This window comes from Pipistrellus kuhlii, unplaced genomic scaffold (assembly GCF_014108245.1).
Source record: "Pipistrellus kuhlii isolate mPipKuh1 unplaced genomic scaffold, mPipKuh1.p scaffold_m20_p_6, whole genome shotgun sequence".
In the NCBI taxonomy this organism is placed as follows: Eukaryota; Metazoa; Chordata; class Mammalia; order Chiroptera; family Vespertilionidae; genus Pipistrellus; species Pipistrellus kuhlii.
This window is the reverse complement of record NW_023425562.1, coordinates 37,999,624-38,020,118: the sequence shown is the minus strand read 5'-3', so window position 1 is coordinate 38,020,118 and position 20,495 is coordinate 37,999,624. Positions and strand designations below refer to the sequence as shown.

The 20,495-nt window shown below is 34.6% G+C and overlaps 1 protein-coding gene across 1 annotated transcript; it reads left to right on the top strand.

The window, feature by feature from the left end:
* Positions 1-871: 871 nt before the first annotated feature.
* CUNH18orf63 (chromosome unknown C18orf63 homolog) lies at positions 872-20,095 on the top strand. The gene is made up of 13 exons (XM_036418752.2): positions 872-1,071; positions 2,755-2,833; positions 4,766-4,822; positions 9,347-9,458; positions 10,021-10,062; positions 11,502-11,578; positions 14,027-14,136; positions 14,944-15,040; positions 15,153-15,238; positions 16,712-16,895; positions 18,136-19,122; positions 19,655-19,744; positions 19,970-20,095. Exons 1-13 carry the CDS (start codon positions 938-940, stop codon positions 20,093-20,095), a joined length of 2,181 nt encoding a protein of 726 aa, XP_036274645.1. The 5' UTR covers positions 872-937.
* The last annotated feature ends 400 nt before the right edge of the window (positions 20,096-20,495 follow it).

Here is a 20,495-nt window from a genome sequence, read left to right as displayed (position 1 = left end):
AATTGAGAATTTTTAAAATAAAGGCAATATGGTGGGAATGTATCCAGTACCTAGAGCAGAATAGGCATATAATAAACAGTATTTTTTTATTATTTATATTTAAATTATTCTATTTGTGGTAAAAATTGTAGGTTTGAAATTCTGAATTATCTTTCTGGGATGACAAATATGTTCTAAACTGTGATAGTTGCATAACAAGTGAATAGAGTAAAAAACATTGAATTGTACACTTTTAAGTGAGTGAATTGTATTATTTGATGAATTATATCTTAAAACATGAACCAGCCTAGTGGATATGACTCAGTGGCTGAGCATCAACATATGAACCAGGAGATTAGGGTTCTATTCCCAATCAGGGAACATACCTGGGTTTTAGGCTCAATCTCTAGTAGGGGGCATGTAGGAGGCAGCCAATTAATGATTCTTTTTCATTATTCTTTCATAAACAATGGGGAGAAGAAAAGTTTTGTGAATAAGAGAAAAATGGATGACATCCCAAGTGTCTTATTTCTGACCTCTCAATCTTAGAAGTATTTGATGTTTCTCTCTTCCTTCCTCTTTGAAATTAATATGTATTTAAAAACAACAAACATATACCAAACAATTCTAGATTATCATTAGAGAATATTAAAGGTAAAATGTCAGTGACATTTAACTGCTAAAATTTTTTTATTTGTTTTTATTATCTTACTAGAGACCTAATGCACGAAATTCATGCAAGGGGCTAGGCCTTTGCAGCCCTGGCTTCGTATAGACAGTCATTTTGCTATTCAGCTATCTGGTCTAATTAGCATATTATGCTTTTATTCTATAGATTATACAGATTTCAATACACTATCAAATAATTCTCTTGCATTGGTATAGTTTATTACCTTTTTATTCCTGTTTGTTTGATTTAAAAGGCCTGATTGCTGAGGCATTTAGCCAACAAGAAAATATGAATGATTCTAGGCCGCAGTCTCTGTTCTTCATCACACTTCCAGATTTACAGAAACTCTGTGCCGTCAAGATAATATTGCATAATGGGGTGGCAGATTCTGAGATTAGAAGTACACAAATGAAGATGTGCAGGTAAGAATACAAATATAACTAATGCTTTCTAAACTTTTTGAGACCTGTGAGAGCTGTTTTAAAAGTATCTTCTTTAAACCAAAATACTTAGTTTGTGTATATAATTTTAAAATAAATTAAATTTTGTTTAGGCCAGGTATATAGATTACATTTAAAATACTTGAAATAGAATATCTCACTGTTGATATTTGAGATAGAATATTTCACTGTTTATAGACATTGGTGAAATAAATCAGGTTCCTCAAAACTTAGCGATACTAATTAATAAATACTGAGTACCTACTGTTCTTGAGGCACTTTAAGAGATATTGTAAATATTTTAGATTGATATAATTTCTTAATATTTGGGTCAATATAAGAGTATTTCTGAAGAATATTTCTCCCAACAACTATTTTGAAATGTCTAATCCAACATAGTCTTTGGAAAGTTGAAGCCTAAAGTCCAACTCCCTGATTACTGAGTACCCACCATGTGCTAGTCCTTTCAATTGTTTGAGGCATTCAAAGAAAGACTCAGAACACATGGCAAGATTCTCTCTGTAACTGAATTTCTTGGGGAAGAACAAACACTTCTAAGATTGCTAGGGGTCAGAAATAAGAAAGACACTTGGAGTGTCCTCCATTTTTCTCCAATTAACAAAACTTTTCTTCTCCCTATTGTATATATTCTCACCCAAGTGCAACTTCCTGCTAACATGTAGTTTGATACCTGCTGAGCAGTTTATCTGTGACCCATTTGGGGAACAAATAGGTAGAAAACTGTATTCGAGATTTTTCTCTCCTTTGCTCTCAAATGGAATGAGGCCATGCCCATAGAGTGGGGTGTTTTTACTCATCCTCCTAGTAACTGAGAGGTTCAGACAAAGGCAGGCCTTGTAAAAGTAAGTACCTGTTGTACCCAGGTTCTGACATCAAAGATGAGACTGTGTTTGTCTCATCTTACTTTTTGAGATAACCCCTCCCTAATATACACTCACGGTTTTTTAAATTTGTTTCCTTGATGATTAGTAATTTGGAAAATTATATTTTCAACTCTTCCTTTTTGTGTTTTCCCACCTTTTCCTTGACCTTTGAAAACAAAATTATGATAATTTCAATTGTAGCAATTTTTGTTTTAAGTTTATTTGGCTGTTAAATGCTAAACTAAAACTACTAATGTCATTTTGACTTGGACAAATTTTTCATTTTTGCAGGAAAATAACCCAGTTCTAACACTGAAGTAGTTGATAAATTCACTGATAGTTGAGTCCTTAAACTATTGTTCCTGTTCCCCCAACCACCACTTAAAAAAACAAAAGAAAATTGAAGAAACAGAAGTTAAAAGAGCTGGATTCTTCAGTGTTAAGGCTTCTTTAACCTACACTGAGGATAGAAATGGGGTTTTAAAAGAAGAATTCATATTCACAGATGAAAGAGGTTAAGAAACTCAGATTCAGGGACAAGTTTACAAATTAATATCAATATGTGTAATTTATAATTCCCTTAATTCAAATCTTGACTGAGTGCCTACAATATTCAAGGTAATGCTAAGTGTGGGGAGAGATACAGAAATCCATAACACAATCTTTGCCTGGAAGAGACTTATATTTCTAATTGGAGCTAAGTGATTTTAAAATGTTCTGTTAAAGGAAAAAACAGAAAGTGGGCAAGTCCATTTTAAAATGAATACTTTTATCTCCACAGACAGTTGCTGTTTTTGCACCAAGATATTCTTGTAGCACCTGTGACTGGAATATTTAGCCAAATTTGGGTGGTGATGGCGGTTAGTATTTTAACATTTTATAAAGTATTCTTACTGATTATTTGGGACAATATTGATAAACAGTAATTCAAGTACTATGGTAATTATAGCTCAAGTTGAAGATGGTTTATGAAGACTAATTAGACTATTTTGAAGTTTGAACCATCAACAGACTTTAACATTGATATGTCTGACATTCAAAATCTATTTTTTGTGGTTCTAATTTCATATTTAGTTTTTTGTGTCATAAATGTTAAGGTGAAGACTATGAATAATGATTAATGTTACTGCAGAATTTTTTAAGATATAATCCTTTTCTCATATTTTCTTTAGAATTACACTTAATCTAAAGGAAAAAGTTTCTCATTCCATCAAATCTCCAATTGTTTTTAAAGAATTTAGACCATTTTTTTTTAAATTTGGAAAATTACAAAAAATAATTATACTTAGTAAAATTAAAACAAGAAACATTTCCCTGTGTTGTATATAACTAGGAATTATAATGAAGATGCCAGAAATCTTCATAAAAATCATACCATCCTAAGATTTTTGTCAAATATCTTTCTGGAAATCCTCTTATTCTGATATTTTTAAGTTCCCAGAATTTATTAAAATCAACATTTTTTAAAAATATATTTTGATTTTTTTTTACAGAGAGGAAGAGAGAGAGATAGTTAGAAACATCAGTGAGAGAGAATCATCAATCAGCTGCCTCTTGCACACCCCCTACTGGGGATATGCCCACAACCAAGATAGATGCCCTTGACCTGAATCGAACCTGGGACCCTTCAGTCCACATGCTGACGCTCTATCCACTGAGCCAAACCGGTTTTGGCAAAATCAACATATTTTAACAGTGCTGATAAATCATACAAATTTTTCAGTTCTTTAATTTTCCTTCTAGGTTATATGTTCATTTCCCCCGCCTCTCATCCTTAATATCATTTTCAAGAAAGACAAGCTGTTGGTGAACAAGCAGATACTCATACCTCTTAATTGTGTGTGTTTTTCTACCTGAAAATTTTATGGAATAAGGAAGATATTGTTTTTTAGTATTCTAGTAAATTCAAGTATCTAATCTTAGAATAGTCATCTAAAAATGTTTTGCTTTATTACAAATATATTACATGCTATAAAAATTACAGTATTATTTAAAAAGGAATTACTATGCATACAATTTTAAAGATTGCCTTTAACAGCCTCTCCTGGATACTATTCTGACAACACATGTATCTTTCTTGATTTTAAGGCTGTGAAATATTTTATTTGTATGGCTATACAATAATTTATGCATATCTGAGTTTTTAGTTTTATGCTATTACAAACAGTGCTTCAGAAAGCATCACTGAAATTATATAATTTTTGTTTGATAGTTTCTATGGATTAAATTCTTAGAAGTGGGATTGCAGCCCATTTTAATTATAATCAAGATACTGCAAAATTGCTATCTGAAAAGTTCTTCTAGATTACATTTTTAACAAATGAGGTATAGTTCCCCATCCTCATAAATACTGGATATTGGCAACGTTTATACACCTGCCGATCTTTTAGCTTATAAATAATACCTTCTTTTTATCTGTATTTCTTTCATTGGTGAGTTGAAGCACTTCGGCCTTTTGAACTTCCTCTGATCTTCCACTATGTCCATTTTCCTTCTTAATATAATAATAACTTACTATATATTATGGAAGATGTTAAATATTCATTTGCTTCTTTCTTCATATGGTTTCTGGGTTCATGTCACCCCCAGAAAGGCTTTCCTCATTTTGAGAATGTATCCACAGATTCTATTTCAGGGAGAGATTGGTCATCACTTGCTTCTCCAACACATAAAAACTATCAGGATAATGGCCTGATTCTGTGCTCTCTGCTGTGTAGCATTTAAAGTCTTTTATGCATTGCTTTATTTAATATATCCTAAATCATCTTTATAAATGTGGATTTTTATTATAGATACCATTTTATAAAGCGGGAAAACTTAATATCGATATTGAAAAATATGGAGCTAAGGTACGTTGTTTTTTTTTAAAGATAATAATTTTAGATACTGTTTATATTTATTTTGTATTCAACTTCTTTTATCAGGCAACAAAAATTGGAGTATCTTTCTCATAATTTGTTGCTGTGAAAGAGCTGAACAATTTTTTCTCAAGCAATTAATTTGTGCACATTTAGGGGAAGAGACTTTTTTGTTGAGTACTTTCTGGCAGGTATTTTACATGGCATAATGTTATTTATTATATATAACTTCCAAGAACTGAATATACCCATTTTAAAGATGAAGAAAATGAAACCCAGAGAAACAAAAATATTATAAGCAGAGGCACAAAACAATTTAAGTTGTATTCTACCTGGTAATGAATTTCTGAATCTTAGTAAGGAAAATATAAATACCTGGGTTGAGCACCTCTGGTGTCTCAGTTTCTCAGACCATGGAGACTTGGCTAGAGCTCGCTTCATGTCTCTGCATGTTTCTTTGAGGCGCACTGTGTTCTGGATTATTCCAGTAGGCTGATCCACTGGGGTTTGGGATAATGATGTTTCTGGTCAACTCCAAGATTAGATACTTTCCTTTGGTTCTAGGAAGATTATAATGTCTCAACAATACCAGAAGGTGCTTTGCAACTCCGTAGATATCTCTGAAGAATCCAAAAGCTAGTTTCAGCTGTCAGTCACAATTTTTGGGAAAGCTGTATTCTTTAATCTTTCGGCAAAGACAAATCTGAACTATGAGAACCATATTTATGGTATATCATATACCTAGAACTAGAAACTAGGTTTTTTAGGGATCCCTACAAAACTCTGTCCTTTATGGTGGAAAATGTCTTAATGGTTTTGTGGGGACTCCTTTGATGTCTTACTGTCCGTCTCTTGGGAAATTTAATACTTTTATTAATATATTAAAGGTAAACATTGTATAATTTTTTTGACAAATGTGTTACAAAAGAATATATACAATACGATTTTAGAAATGAATTATAATAATTAAAAGTTATTTTTTAGCAAAAGATATATAGCAGTTCAATATTGATTTATATAGTAAAAGTATATTTATACCAACTATCATTATTTTATATCTTAAGATTATCAAAAAAAGGAAAGCCCAGCCAGGTGTGGCTCAGCAGTTGAGCATTGACCCAGAAACTGAGAGGTCACCAGTTCGATTACCAGTCAGGGCATATTCCTGGGTTGCAGGCTCAATCCCCAGTGTGGGGTGTGCAGGAAGCAGCCAATCATTGATTCTCTTTCATCATTGATGTTTCTATCTCTCCCTTCCTCTCTGAAATCAACAAAAATATATATTTTTTAAAAAGCAAAAGTTAATACACATGTCTCCCATAGTCCTTATATACTAATAAAAACACATTTTGTGATGAATTTTCTTCTAATTGTCTAATTTACACCTTTGAATTTATCACTGCAAGTTGTCCAGTGTCAAAATATTTAAAATATTTTTGTTTGTACTCTTATCCTTTTTTCATGAATCCCAATTCCTCATTGTTACTTAGTAAACTTACTTAGGCCCCTTCACCAGGCTGCTAAATCCCTGATGCCTCGATATTCATGAGCTTTCTTCCAACCTGACTTTCCTACCCTCTTGGACCTTTGTAATTTTGCTCGCCTTTTCTTTTTAATGGATATTTTATGCATAATAGTAATTATAGTCAGCATATATTTATTGAACATCTAGTATATCCTGAGCACTCTACCTGTTTCTGGAATTAAAGCTGTGAACCACATAAATTCCCTGCTCTCAGAAATCTTACAGAAGGAAGAAATTTCCTCCTTTTTAAGTTTCTGGAGTTTGTGTATAATTTTTGTTATTCCTCCTATAAATGTTTGGTAAAATTCACCAATACAGTTATCTGGGCCTAGAGTTTTCCTTAGTGGAAGGTTTTATTTTTATTTATTTATTTATTTATTTATTTTAATATATTTTATTGATTTTGTACAGAGAGGAAGTGAGAGAGATAGAGAGCTAGAAACATCCATGAGAGAGAGTCATCGATCAGCTGCCTCTTGCACACCCCCTACTGGGGATATGCCCGCAACCAAGGTACATGCCCTTGACCGGAATCGAACCCGGGACCCTTCAGTCCCCAAGCCGACGCTCTATCCATTGAGCCAAACCGGTCTCGGCGTTAGTGGAAGGTTTTAAACTATAATTTCAATTTCTTTAATGGATAATAGAATATTTAAGTTGTCTGTTTCAAGGAATATGTCCACTTCCTCTAAGTTGTCACATTTATTGGCATAAACTTACATATATTTCCTTATTTTCCTTTGCTATAGAGTCTGTAGTGATGTCACCTTTCTCATTCTATATATGATAATGTGTGTTTTTTAATTTTTTTCCCCTCACCAGTCTTGCTAAAGGCTTAACAATTTTTTTGATCTCAAAGAACATCTTTTGGTTATACTGATTTTTCTCTGTTGTTTTACTCATTTGCTATTCATTGATTTTCATAATGGTCTTTGTTATTTTCTTATGCTTATTTTAGGTTTAGTTTGCTCTTTTTCTAGTTTCTTGTGGTGGAAGCTGACTTCACTGATTTGAGAACTTTTTCTTTTCCAATATAGATACATTTATTTGCTATAAATGTCCTTGTAAGCATGTTTTGTTTTTATTTTTCTCAGTTCAAAATATTATACTTTCTAAGTCCCCTTTGATTTCTTTTTTGATCTATGGATAGATTAGAAGTTTGTTATGTAGAGTCCACATATTTGGGGATTTTCCATGGATCTTTCTGCTACTATTAATACTTTCTAATTTAGTTATGACTAACAAACACATTTTGTATAATTTGAATTTTTTAGAATTTATTAAGACATAATAATTGGGTCATGTTAGTTGATAGTGTTAAGGTACTATATTCTCATTTATTTTCTGTCTACCTACTAATATATCAGTTACTGAGAAAATATGGTACAGAACTTGCCTCCGACTATAGCTGAAGTGATCAATAATACCATCTGAGCCCTGGAAGGCATCTGGATCACCAGTCAAGATGTTTATAAATGATAGAATTGGCCCAGACTTCCTTGTTGCATACTGTGGCTGAATGTGAGCCGTATATCCTGCTGTATCTGGGTTAATACCTCGGTCCAAGGGGAAGTCAACACAAAATCAAGGAGAAAGCCATTTGGTTTTCTAAGGTAGATCCTGATACTTAGGGGATTTGTTCAGCTGCTTGGGTCCTGGACCCTGGAGGTATATGTGAAGTCAGCACTGCAGGTTGGAGTCCTGTTGATAGTAGCCTTAATTAAATGATCTGTGAGACAATTGAACAGATTTGGTCATGTTCCTCACCAACAGATCAATTATTTATATCCTGAGAGAATTTACCTGAAGCCAAAATGGTATGAAAACGAGGGTGGATAATATTGGGAGACAGTTCTCCTTGGCGCTAACACTTTTTTTGCATGTCTTGGTAGTAGAGGCAGTGGCAGCATTTTCTTCTGATCTGTATTTGCACAGATGTTTGTAGAGCAAACAGCCTTGATTCTGTCCCCAGCCCTGGTCTCAGAGTCTGTTCTCTGTACAGCTCTCTCATTGCCAATCTTTGCCCCCAAAGCTTGCCTTCCTTTTCACCCTGGACTCTCAACTCTTGCTCTGCAATCCAGAGAATCCCCTGGCTCCTCCAGGACTGCCCTCCATGCATAAAGCTTGGAAACCCTCTTCGGTCAATATGTTGGGATGATCATAGGTTCCTGTCTCGGAGGGACTGCTTTTGTTTGGTGCTTGATATCCAATGTTCTAAAAACCATTGTTTCATAGAACTTGCCCCATTTTGCACTTTGTCTCAAATGGGAGGATAAACCTGCATCTTATTATTTCCCTTAATTAGTTCTAATTTTTAAAAATTGTCTACAAGGAAAGATTCTTTGCTGGTACCCACATAAGTATTTCATTGTTTTCTGGTGTTGAACTAGAGTGAACAATTATGAAAAATGTTATAGTTCTGGTTTCTTCCATGTATAGCAGAACATTGGTAAAGTGTAAGATTGTAAAACAGAGGCCCTAAATGTTTAGGTTTCTTGAGCCAGGATAAGCAGGTGGAATTGGGCTCTTATTATAGCACTAGAAGCCTGAGGCCTGATGCACGAAGATTTGTACAAGAATGGGCCTTCCTTTCTCTTGCTGCTGGCACCACCTTTCCACCCCTGCCCCATCTTCCCACCTGCCCAGAGGCCCTGAGCAGCTGGGGTGGTCAGCATCTGTGTATGCAAATTAACCCACCATCATTGTTGGGTTAATTTTCATACTCCTGATTGGTTGGTGGGCGTCACGAAGGTACAGTCAATTTGCATATTTCTCTTTTGTTATTGTATATGGCAGTAATCATAGTTTCAGAGTGGAAATGGTTTAACACTTCTTTAACTTTAGAACTAGACGGGATTATGGTGACTAGAACTATCACCCAGAATAGCCCAGTGTTAGGTGGTGACTTAAAGACAGACTCTTTCTGGTAGCTTATATGGGCATATTAATTGGTATAATTTGCTTATATTTTATCCTTTGATCTTTTTTAGGTGGAGGCACCACGAAGAGTAATTCCTGTAATTCTTCAAAACTGCCTTTCATATTCACTCATGGCCAGACTTGCTCCAGCCTGGAATAAAACTGGCCATCTCTTGGTGGAAGGTAATGCTGTGTTTTTCAGCACTGTAGCTTTCTGACTTCATTACTTCTACTATAGGCATATGTTTTTAATTTCAATATATATTTAGGGAATTCAGTCAAGTCCAGAACAACATAAATGTCATTTTTTTATTTGGGGATTATATCCAAAGCCTGCTGATGTTTCTTTAAACAAAATATGTTTTTTAACAAAGGAAAAGAAAATATGTTTGTTATATAACACTTGATGTTTAGAAATAAGTATTATAAAATGAACAGAATTTATCAGTATTGCTGGCACCAAAGGGCTATTCTGAGTTTTGTGTTGAGGTATGAACTTTTCTAAGCATTTTATATTATGAAATAAATATTTGAGGGTATAATTGGGTATTTCTGTCCTTTTAATTGAAGAGATGCTTTTTGAGTGGTTATATTTTTTCTCTGAGCTGACATTAGATATTCTTTTGTATAAAACTGCATTTTAAAGCATTTTATGTAGCTTTGATAATATCATATGAAAAGGTTGTATTTATCAAGCATAGTTTATAGATTATAATAATATGGCATATTCTATCAATTTTTTAAGGAAGAGAATTTCTTTCTCAGATGGGAAAGCAGAATGCTGTGGGTAAGTAAAAATGCCTAAGTCAATAGATAAAAACATAAATCTAGTCAATAGTTAAGCTGTTGCAAATTATTGAGTTATATTCTTGGTGATTAGGTTATATTGGAGTTTAATCAGCTGTTATAATCACAATTTCACCTGGGAAAATAACTCTGGTTCAAAATATATAGCCTACCTTATTGAGAAAAATGCACTTATCTTTATTGGAATAAAATCTATGTTTTTTAATTCTCTACTTAAAGAAAATTATGACTATAAAGGAGTTTAATTCTTACAGTAATTTAAATATGTAGTTTCCAGAATTATATCATAAGAAATTCTTCAGTATTATTGCAAGTAAAAGCTTTATTTCTTATGAAAACATGATTCTTCCCCCCCCCCCTCCCTTAAAGTCTGAAAAGACACAAACGATCTTAAATAATAGTTTATGATATGGTTTAATTCTTTCAATGATATGTGTGGCTATTTACAGTTAGACAAATTCCTAAGCAATAGTCCAGATATGGCAGGTAGGTAGAAATCCTAAACCCAAGTAGGCATTACTAATCAATCCACAGCTCTTTGATCTCATCTGCCCTCCTTGCAGTAGTTTCATGTTTAAGTTTTACAGTAGTAATCATTATACTCTTAACTATGGGTTTGTTCCTAAATTTAGTTTAATCACTGAACACTATCAGGAGACTATAGCTATTAGAGATTAAAGATAACAGTTTAAGAGAGCAAAATTCTTTACTTCTGTATTAGAATTTTTCTCTTAGTTTACTGAATGTAATATTCTACAGCAAAAGTGACAGATTGGAAGGGAATAGCCCATTGGATTTTCACAAACTAAACTTACAATTATAACCAGTTATCAAATCAAGAAACAGAAATTTTACCAATACCTCACAAACTTCCTCCTGTTTTCTTCCAGGTATTACCCCTTCCAAGATAATTATTATCTAACTTGTACTTTTAATTATGAAAAAGCAAGGTAGAAGCCTTGGGGCTCTATAAGATCCAGAGTATATCTGCCAGAATATTTGAGGGCATTCGTTAATGAATGACTACTGAAGTCAGAATCATGACATGGTACCACCTGATTTAAGAAGACAGTCTCCATTTTTATATATAATAGATGTCAGACTTGTAAAAGGTACTTGTTGAGTTTCCCTCTCAACTGTGAGATGCCTCATTTTTCTTATTGCAACCCTGCCTATGACATCTCCCAACACATACACACCCACATATTCACATTGCTTCATTCAGCCTTTGTCTTCTTGTAGATGTCCCATCTGTGACGTCAGATATATTATGTTGATTGACTTTTACCATGTACAAGAAAAAAAGCCATTTTGAGTTTCTAACTTGAATAAATTAATTTCTTTTGTTACTAAAATACTTACTTTGATAGGATGGAGTAATAATTCCAGAAATTTTATAATTAAATATTTTATTTTCAGCATTAGACATCAATGTAACAGAAACTCAAGTTTGTCTAAGTATAGAAGTTTATACAATCAGACTGCCACAACCTGAGGTACCACAAAATTTGATTTCCATAATTAACTTTATCTACTGTATACTTAATATGCTTATTATTACTAGCATGCCAGTAGGTTTCAATTTTAAAGAAGAGTGATAATATTTTTTATTTTAAAAATCCATATTAAATTCTTGGTATATTGATATTGTTCTAAATCTGGTTACCCAAAGAAAATATTGTCAGTTCAACACAGGTCCAATTATATTACTCCCTTGCTCAAAAATCTTTTTAATGGCATTCAAGACTACCCACAATCCTGTCCTGCCTCAATGCCCAGTTCTTGCCTCTTCTTACACCTTCAAATATTAAAAGCACTGTTTCAGCCCAAGTAAATGTAATATTCCCCCATTGGCATTCTGGTAGCTTGTGTGTGTGTGTGCCTACTTTTTACACATAATACTTTTTGCCTTCTTAGTTGAAGGATATGTCTTTTATTTTGCTGTTTTCATAGCACCCAATATAGAACCTTAATAATGTTAACTCAATAATTGTGATTTGCCTTCTCCTGTGCCAGTGGTTCTCAACAGAGACAGGCAAAGGGGGAAATGAGTGCTTTTGTTCCTCATAAGACATTTTGTAATGTCTTGAGACAATTTTGGTTATCACAGAGGGGAAGGAGTGTGTTGCTACTGACATTTAGTGGATAGAAGCCAGAGATACTGCTAAATATCCTACAGTACACAGCACACAGGACACAACCCCATAGCTGCACAACAAAGAGTTATCCAGCCTAAAGTTTCAAGAGAAACCCCAGGCACGGGATAGATGACTCTGCCTTTGCTTGGAGCACCCTAATTGGCTACACATGCTGCTAATCCTTTAAGAGCCAACTCAAATGCTTCTCCATTCACTTTTCTAACTTTTTTATTATGAAGAACAAATCAAAGAGGAATAGGATCTACTTTCTGATCCTCAAGAGTTATGTGAGCCGGTAGGGAAGCTGACCTGCATATAAATAAATAACTGGAATGGGCTGCATGGTATTAATACAGTATCTTGTACTGATGAGGAATCTTCACAAGGCTCCAAACCCAGTGTGTTCTCCAGCCTCTTTTAAACCTCCACATTCCACACCATGCTCACATACTTACTCATATTTATACTCTTCATTTGTATATCCCCTATAAACTTCTTGAGGACTAATTATTGTACCTTACCTGCCTTTGATTTCTTACAGACGATACTTCTGTCTTAAATACCTGAGATTTGAACCAATTAGAGATTGACAAAGAAGAGTAAGACATAGAGATCAATATACTACCTTTATTAATAGGATGAGAATGTAACTATTCAAAATGGACACTATTGAGAGTGAAAGGGACACTTGCCTTATCGGATACTAGTCCAACATGTATGAACTACAATACGTTAAAAATAAAATCAGAATAATTAAAAATGGGTGGTTTAAAGTTTATAGTACATAAAAGTCTCATGTACCAGGAGTCTGAACCAGGAGTCTTAAAGCCAACAGTGGAATGAAGTTCAGAGGTGTGTTTTTCCAGGACAGTTTATATAGAAAATTTGTTACACCATTTTGGAAAACAGTTTAAGTTTCACTTATGGATTCTTGAGGCATTTACAAAAATAATCTAAGTTAAATTTGCTTGCATTGCAGGATAAACTAAATTAGGTTTTGCTTATGTGCCTTAATTGGTTTTGTCTGAGTAAAGAATTTTCAGGTTTGGTCTCCATTTTATTTTAACAGACATATGATCACACTATTTATTATTGGGAAAAGTGGCCTATCTGAACCTAGAATTAGGTAGATGGACACACCCATGAATGACAGTGATGGAAATCCACAGGCTGCCTTGGGAGATCAGCCACCAGTCCCAGAATGACAGAGAGAATACACAACACCACTTTTTGCCAGCAGGCCAGCTCCCAAGAGGAAGAGGAAGGAGATGTCCTAATTTTAAGTCACCTTATCTGCTCTAGAGAGGAGTGAATGAGGGGCACAGTGATACCAAGGTAGCAGAGCTTTTTTCAACATGGGAGCAAACACAAGTCAGAAAATGCTCTTCTCTTTTCTACTCAACACTATACACTCAGTACATACTTGTTCAGTTCATTTAAATTAAGTTTCTAAATTATAATTTGTCATCAACTCTAAATCTCACTTTTTTACATTTTGATAGGACATTTTCACAACCTGACTCTATAGCAATTCATACATATCTATAAAATGGTACAGAATAGGAGTTTTCATTTGGGAGTTAGGAAGCAAAGTAGTAAAGCTCTTGCTATACTGTACAGAGAAGAGACAGGGTGAGCTGAAACATCACTTACATCATGGAACATGGTTGGTCCAATCTAACAGGAGCCTTTAAAATTACTTTATAACTGTGTGTGTATGTGTGAGTGTCTAACAAACAATATGTGTCTTTTGTTTGTCAAATTCTTTTGAGGACTTACAGATTAAAATCTTATTTCTATTGAAAGCTACAAGAATTTGATATTTCTCAAAATATTATAAAGGACTTTGATACTCACAAGAATGCTGTCATAGAGGGTCATTCAATTTTAAGCAACTGGTGCTATGTTTTGCCAAGGTGAGATTTCAATTTCTAGTAACTAGGGGACGTTCAAATATACCATTTTTTTTAAAATTTTGCTTCAACATTGAGATGTGCAAAAGTATAAATCATTTTGTGAACTTTTGAAACTGAATTATAACTTCAAAACATTGCAGCAATATTGTCAGATTTACAGAGACTGTCAACTTCCTCTATCAGATTATGAAAATAAATGAATTATAAATTAAATGTATAATATATACTTATTAGACATATTTATTAGATCTATTTTTAAGTAAATTTCTAGGTCTCAGGAGATTACAACTATTATAATCTTAAAACTATAAACTCATAAAGATTCATTATTTGATATGAGCTAAATTTTAAGTTTATACTATATTCAGTAAAATATGGCTTGTTATTAATATAAATAGGACTCTTGAGATGAAATTTCAACTTGCTTTACAAAAAAAGAACTTTCGTAAGCATATGCATAATAATTTAACAATGCAGGAAAGGATACAGCTTAAATGGGAAACATAGATATGACTCAGATTCATTCAACTCTTAAACTTTTCCCTAAAATATAACAGTTACCGGGATTATCTATGTTTGGCAACAGTATTTTATCTTTATGATTGACACATTTTTTGCATCAATTCAATTTTTATTAACAATTCTAGTTGTTAAGATTTAATATAATGCTTGGAACTAGGAACAAATGATTAGTTTATTACTTATGTGTAGATAGTTATTAAACCTTTTTTAATGCTTTCTAAATCCCATAATTAACATATCTAAGCACTAGTTCATGATATTTTACCAAATTCTTATTTTTCATAGTATGAAAATGGGGCAGATATTAAGTATTCTTCATACCATACCTCCTGGCTGTCCTTTTCAGTCATATAAAGATTTCCAGATGCAATGGGACGACCTGGTAAGGAATAGAAGTATATATTATGTAGGAAGTTACTTGATTTTACTTCTTATAATTTAACCTAAGTTTAGCTGTATCTCAAGAGAATTTCAGCTTTGTTCTTAAATTTTAGTATGGATACAAACTTCCAGAAGATGATGGAAATATTAAAACATACTGCAACATCTACTTCAAGATGATAGGAGAAAGGATATTTACATATCCTTTACACACCACCCTTAATGGATGCTCTTTGCCCACCTTATGACCCAGTCTCTCTCCTGCCCCGATGTCATCATCATTTTCAACCTTCTCTGTCTAAATATAACTACTTTCCTCTCTACTTTTTATCTGCATGAGTATTTTGTTTTTCTTCCCATTTTTACTTGAATATTAATTTAATAATGATATTTCTCCCCTTAAACTCTTCTGCAACAATTAGACAGGAAAGAAACTTTACAGTAGATAGAAAAATATGTTTATATGATTTCTAGTACAAAGAAAAAGTCATGAGTTTCCTTAGTCAAGGGCTCCCTCCAGTGGCACTTTGTAAAAGGCGAAAGATTTATGCGGTCTGAAGAGAAACTAGAGCATTTCCAGTGGCACTTTGGATATAACTGAAAGGATGGAATTAGATTTAGTTTAACAAAGAATTTTATTTTTGGAAGATTGCTTTACAGGAAAAATTTAGAGGATTTGACTTGCATTTAATGCACCCCATTGATTTAAAAAATATCTTAACATTCTTTTTTAAAATCTACACGCAAAAGAGTGGAAGCGCTGTGGTGAAACTTTTCAGTTTTAATATGGATCTCCTGGGCCTTTGTATTATGATGAGCTGGAGTTTCAAAATGAAGTGAGAAGAGCCATAATGTTCTTTCTGTATTTTGTTTCCTAACCAAAATCTTAATATAAAATTAAAGGTCATAGATATCCATTATTCCCTTTCATTAGATGCCAAGTCATTATTCTGAATTTTCAAATACCTTTTATCGAAAATTAACTGCTTTTTTCAAAGAACTGCTTTTTTCAAAGAACTGCTTTTTTTTTTTTTTAATATATTTTATTGATTTTGTACAGAGAGGAAGGGAGAGAGATAGAGAGTTAGAAACATCGATGAGAGAGAGTCATCGATCAGCTGCCTCTTGCACACCCCCTACTGGGGATATGCCCGCAACCAAGGTACATGCCCCTGACCGGAATCGAACCCGGGACCCTTCAGTACCCAAGCCGACGCTCTATCCATTGAGCCAAACCGGTCCCGGCCAAAGAACTGCTTTTGGAGCTTAAGTGAAATCTGTTTTTATTTCTTTGTACTGAGTCTTTACTGCTTTTTGAACTGCAACCTACTTATTATTTACTATAAATACTTATTTTAAATCCAAAAAGATCATAGTGTCTTAGGAATCATTTCTAGAATGTCTTAGTTTGCCAGCCTATAAGGAAAGCCATGTCATAAGGATCCAATGAGCTGTTTTGATTGTGAATATTAAGATAGAAGTAATTACTATCCCTGTGAGAAAATATGCTTTTTAGCTTTGGATTATGCAGTTGGAATTATTTATCTTGGAATAAATAAGCACCATATAAAATAGCTAGGATTTGGTTGTGTGTGTCTTTTTAACAGTAACTATTTAATTCTTTCTTTTTTAATTCCATAAAACTGTTCCATTGTTCTTTAACATTGTTCACATACCCTCTCAGTTGCATCAGAAGTCAGCCCGTACAGTACTTTCCAAGGGTAAATTTGGAAGATGTGTTAAAAAGTTTTCTTTCAGATTTAAAATCTAAACTGCCCCATATATGTGGGTTTCCCATAAAGATGACAACGAAACCGTGCTACTCCACACAAGAACTAACTAAACCAAGTATACAGGTAAGACATTCGTGTCCTCTGAAGTTCTCTGAGACATGCTGTGCACCTGTCTTACTCGATCTCTTGCCGCCTCTGGTGAACCACCTAATCTGTTGTGCTATAATTATTTTTCTCTCAGGCAGGTCACTGTTTCACTAGTACTATTTACTATGATTATACTTAACCATTTCTCACTGCCATTTGCTATTATTGTATTTAATATGCTATTATTTTATACTAATGGCCCAGTACATGAAATTTGTGCATGGGGGTGGGAGTGTTCCTCAGCCTGGCCTATACTCTCTCCAATCTGGGACCCCATAAGGATGTCCTACTGCTGGTTTACAGGGATTGGGCCTAAACTGGCAGTCAGACATCCCTCCCACAATCCAGGACTGCTGGCTCCAACCGCTCACCTGCCTGCCTGCCTGCCTGATTGCCCCTTACCACTCTGCTTACCAACCTGCTTACACCCAATTGCCCCCTCTGCTGGCCTGCTCGCCCTCACTTTCCCTCCCCACTGGTTTGTTCACTCCCAACTGCCCCCTGCTGGCATGCTCACTCCAAACTGCACCCCTCCACCCCCTAGCTATCCTGATCACCTCCAACTGACCCCCACTGACTACCTGTTCACCCCCAACTGGCCCTCCTGTTGGTCTGCTTACCCCCAATGGCCCCTGTCACCCCATCCTGGCCTGATAACTCTCTGGCTATCCAAGGTCACACCCCCTCCTTTTTTTCTCTTTTTTTTTCTGCGCCTCCTTGAGTAGAGGCCAGGGCTGGCTGGAGGCAAGTATCTAGGATTTATTTATCTTCTATAATTGAAACTTTGTAGCTTTGAACAGAGGACAGAGCCTGCAAGGGTGGGCAAGAAGCTTGGTTTCTTTCATTGCTGGGGAAACCCAAGCCTCCAGCTCTGTGGCCACCACCATTTTTTGTTGGGATTTATTTATCTTCTATAATTGAAACTTTGTAGCCTTGAGCAGAGGCCAGGGCAGGTGGAAAGCTTGGATTCCTTTCCAAGCCTCCTGTTTACTCCAGGTCCGTGGCCGGCCGCCATCTTGGTTAGGTTAATTTGCATACTCATTCCTGATTGGCTTGTGGGCATAGTGGAGTGATGGTTAATTTGCATGTTTCTCTTTTATTAGTGTAGATATTGTAGTGTTACTTTATGTCTTTATTTTGATGGTATTTCATATAATTTCTTTTTCATTAAAGACATTATTATATTTTTTTAAATTCTTAATCTGTATCCTCTCAGGAAAACAAAGTCAAACCACCAAATCTGACCTCTAAACAAATGTTCAGGACCTCTCTGACTCAGGCCCCTTCCATAGGACCTTCTCTGGCTCACCATCCATTATCACGATCAGTGGCCATAGACCACAAGGTGGAGCCTTGGGTCAGCCAGCAGAATACCTGCATATTCTCAGCTCTGAATCTCCAGCCAGAATCTGCTCAGAGCAGAAAGAAATCTCTCTCTGACAAGGCACCACAAGTGCCAAAGCCCACCAGAGGAAATACTCAAGTTCAAGATACTAATTTTAGCTCTCAAAGTAACATGGCCCCTAAATTCATACCAGTTTTCAAAACTCGATCATTACAGATAAATAAAAATGTCTTAGAGCCTGGCAACCTGAAAAGAAAACCACTTGTTACAGAATCCAAGTTGTTTTCACTTAAAACCAATGTGATCCAGGATGACAAACTGAATTTAGATCCAGCTATAGAAAAAAGATCTAATTGTAACGCTCAGATGGAAGTTAGAAATTTAAACCAGAAGACTTCTAGACCTCTGCAAGTAAAAGAAAGTATGACAAAATATCTCCCTTCAAACAGAAAATCGTCAGCTTTGAGTATGAATGTAAATAAGCGATTACCTAACAGTTCAGGATTGCAGATGTCAAATAAGAGTTTAGGTGTGCTAAAAAGTGCCATTGACTGCCAACTGAATGGAAAAGAAATTTTAACAAGCAAACATATAGCACAACTTTCAGAAAAGGGACATGAGTCACTAAAAGTGAAAAGACCACATATTTTTGAATCAGACACAGAAATGGAAGGTTCCCAACTACTTCAACAATCAGTCAATAAAACTAAAGAAGTTGATATCAGTGACCACAGACTGATATCAGGTAGGACAGCCCACAGGCCTAACAGAAAACTGTGTCAGGAATCTTCAAAACCTGCAAAGCAGCCTCATTCCAGTAATGTCCACTATGGACAATACAGTTCTTCTATGAACCAGGTAAGAAAACATTTTAATCTGGGATATTTATCATATGATAGATCTTTAAAACTCCTAAATAAAGATTTAAGGGATTTTCCCAAGATCATCTAGAAACACATTGGGAAAATGTGCCCTAATATAACTACAAGTATATACCGTATTTTTCGGACCATAAGACGCTCCGGACCATAAGATGCACCAGTTTTTAGAGAAGGGAAATGAAGAAAAAAAGATTCTGAAACAAATAGTGTCCTAAAATATTTTATGTGCATTAAAACCCAACATCACAGTCATAAACACATGTAATCAACCCTGTAAAGTAAACAGCAGCATTTAGAACCATTTTAGAGCCGGGCAAGCACACAGAGATCGCACAGAGCTGGGCAAGTAAAAAAACTTTTTTTTTAAAGTATATGTGTAGGCTATATTTGGACCATAAGACGCAGGGACTTTTTCCCCCCACTTCTGGGGGGAAAAAAGTGTGTCTTATGGTCCGAAAAATACGGTACATTGAGTCATTAAAAATGTGATTTTTTTAATCTGATTAGAGATACATGACTTGGACAAATCAAAACCTAAGAAATCTCTCTTCAGCCCTCAAGCTTACAACATGGATGTGAAAGCAGGAAATATCCATCCAGTAACTTTGGTGATAACCTTTTGGTTTATTTTCATTATGTTATCTGAATTGGAATTGCCAAGCTTAGGAATTTCCAACCTCTTGATAAAGAGGAGTTACTTTTAAATCCATTGAAGCCTTAAAATCAGCCTTTGTATATAACAGCAACAGAAGAGAGCCTGAAGAGGGAAGAGGAGAGAGGTCCCACTATGGGCTCTTCCTACTTTTGTGTTGTGGTCTTTGCAGACTAAGAGCCTCCAGGGTATAGCCGCAGCAGGCTGCCCAAAGATAGGAGTCCAAAACCTCCACAATGTGTATCTTTGGGGACTATTACTTAAGATGATTAAACTTAAGCGATGTTCCAAAGGTTAATCATTAAATTAAAACATTAAATTAAAACTTAATCATTAAATTAAAAATGTTGCAGTGCTGGCTAAGGTAAACTTGAGATTTAGCTAAGAATGCTGAGTCCACGACACTGAATTCACAAAAGCCTATATCCGGAAATTACATTTTATTCCATCTTGCCATCTGTTCTATTCTAAGAACAAATATTACTAAAACATCTACAAACACTTTTTTTGCATAGAACTATTGGAATACTTCCAATTCAAATTCTTTATGAGCAAACTAGAAAATATTTACTTCTTTATTCTTCCAAATGCTGTTTATTTTTATAACTAATAGAAATTTCAGCCTGATTTGAGTTTACCAAAAGGTATTTAAGTCTGTTCATATATATTTTATCATGTGCATTTCATGTAGTTTTTGA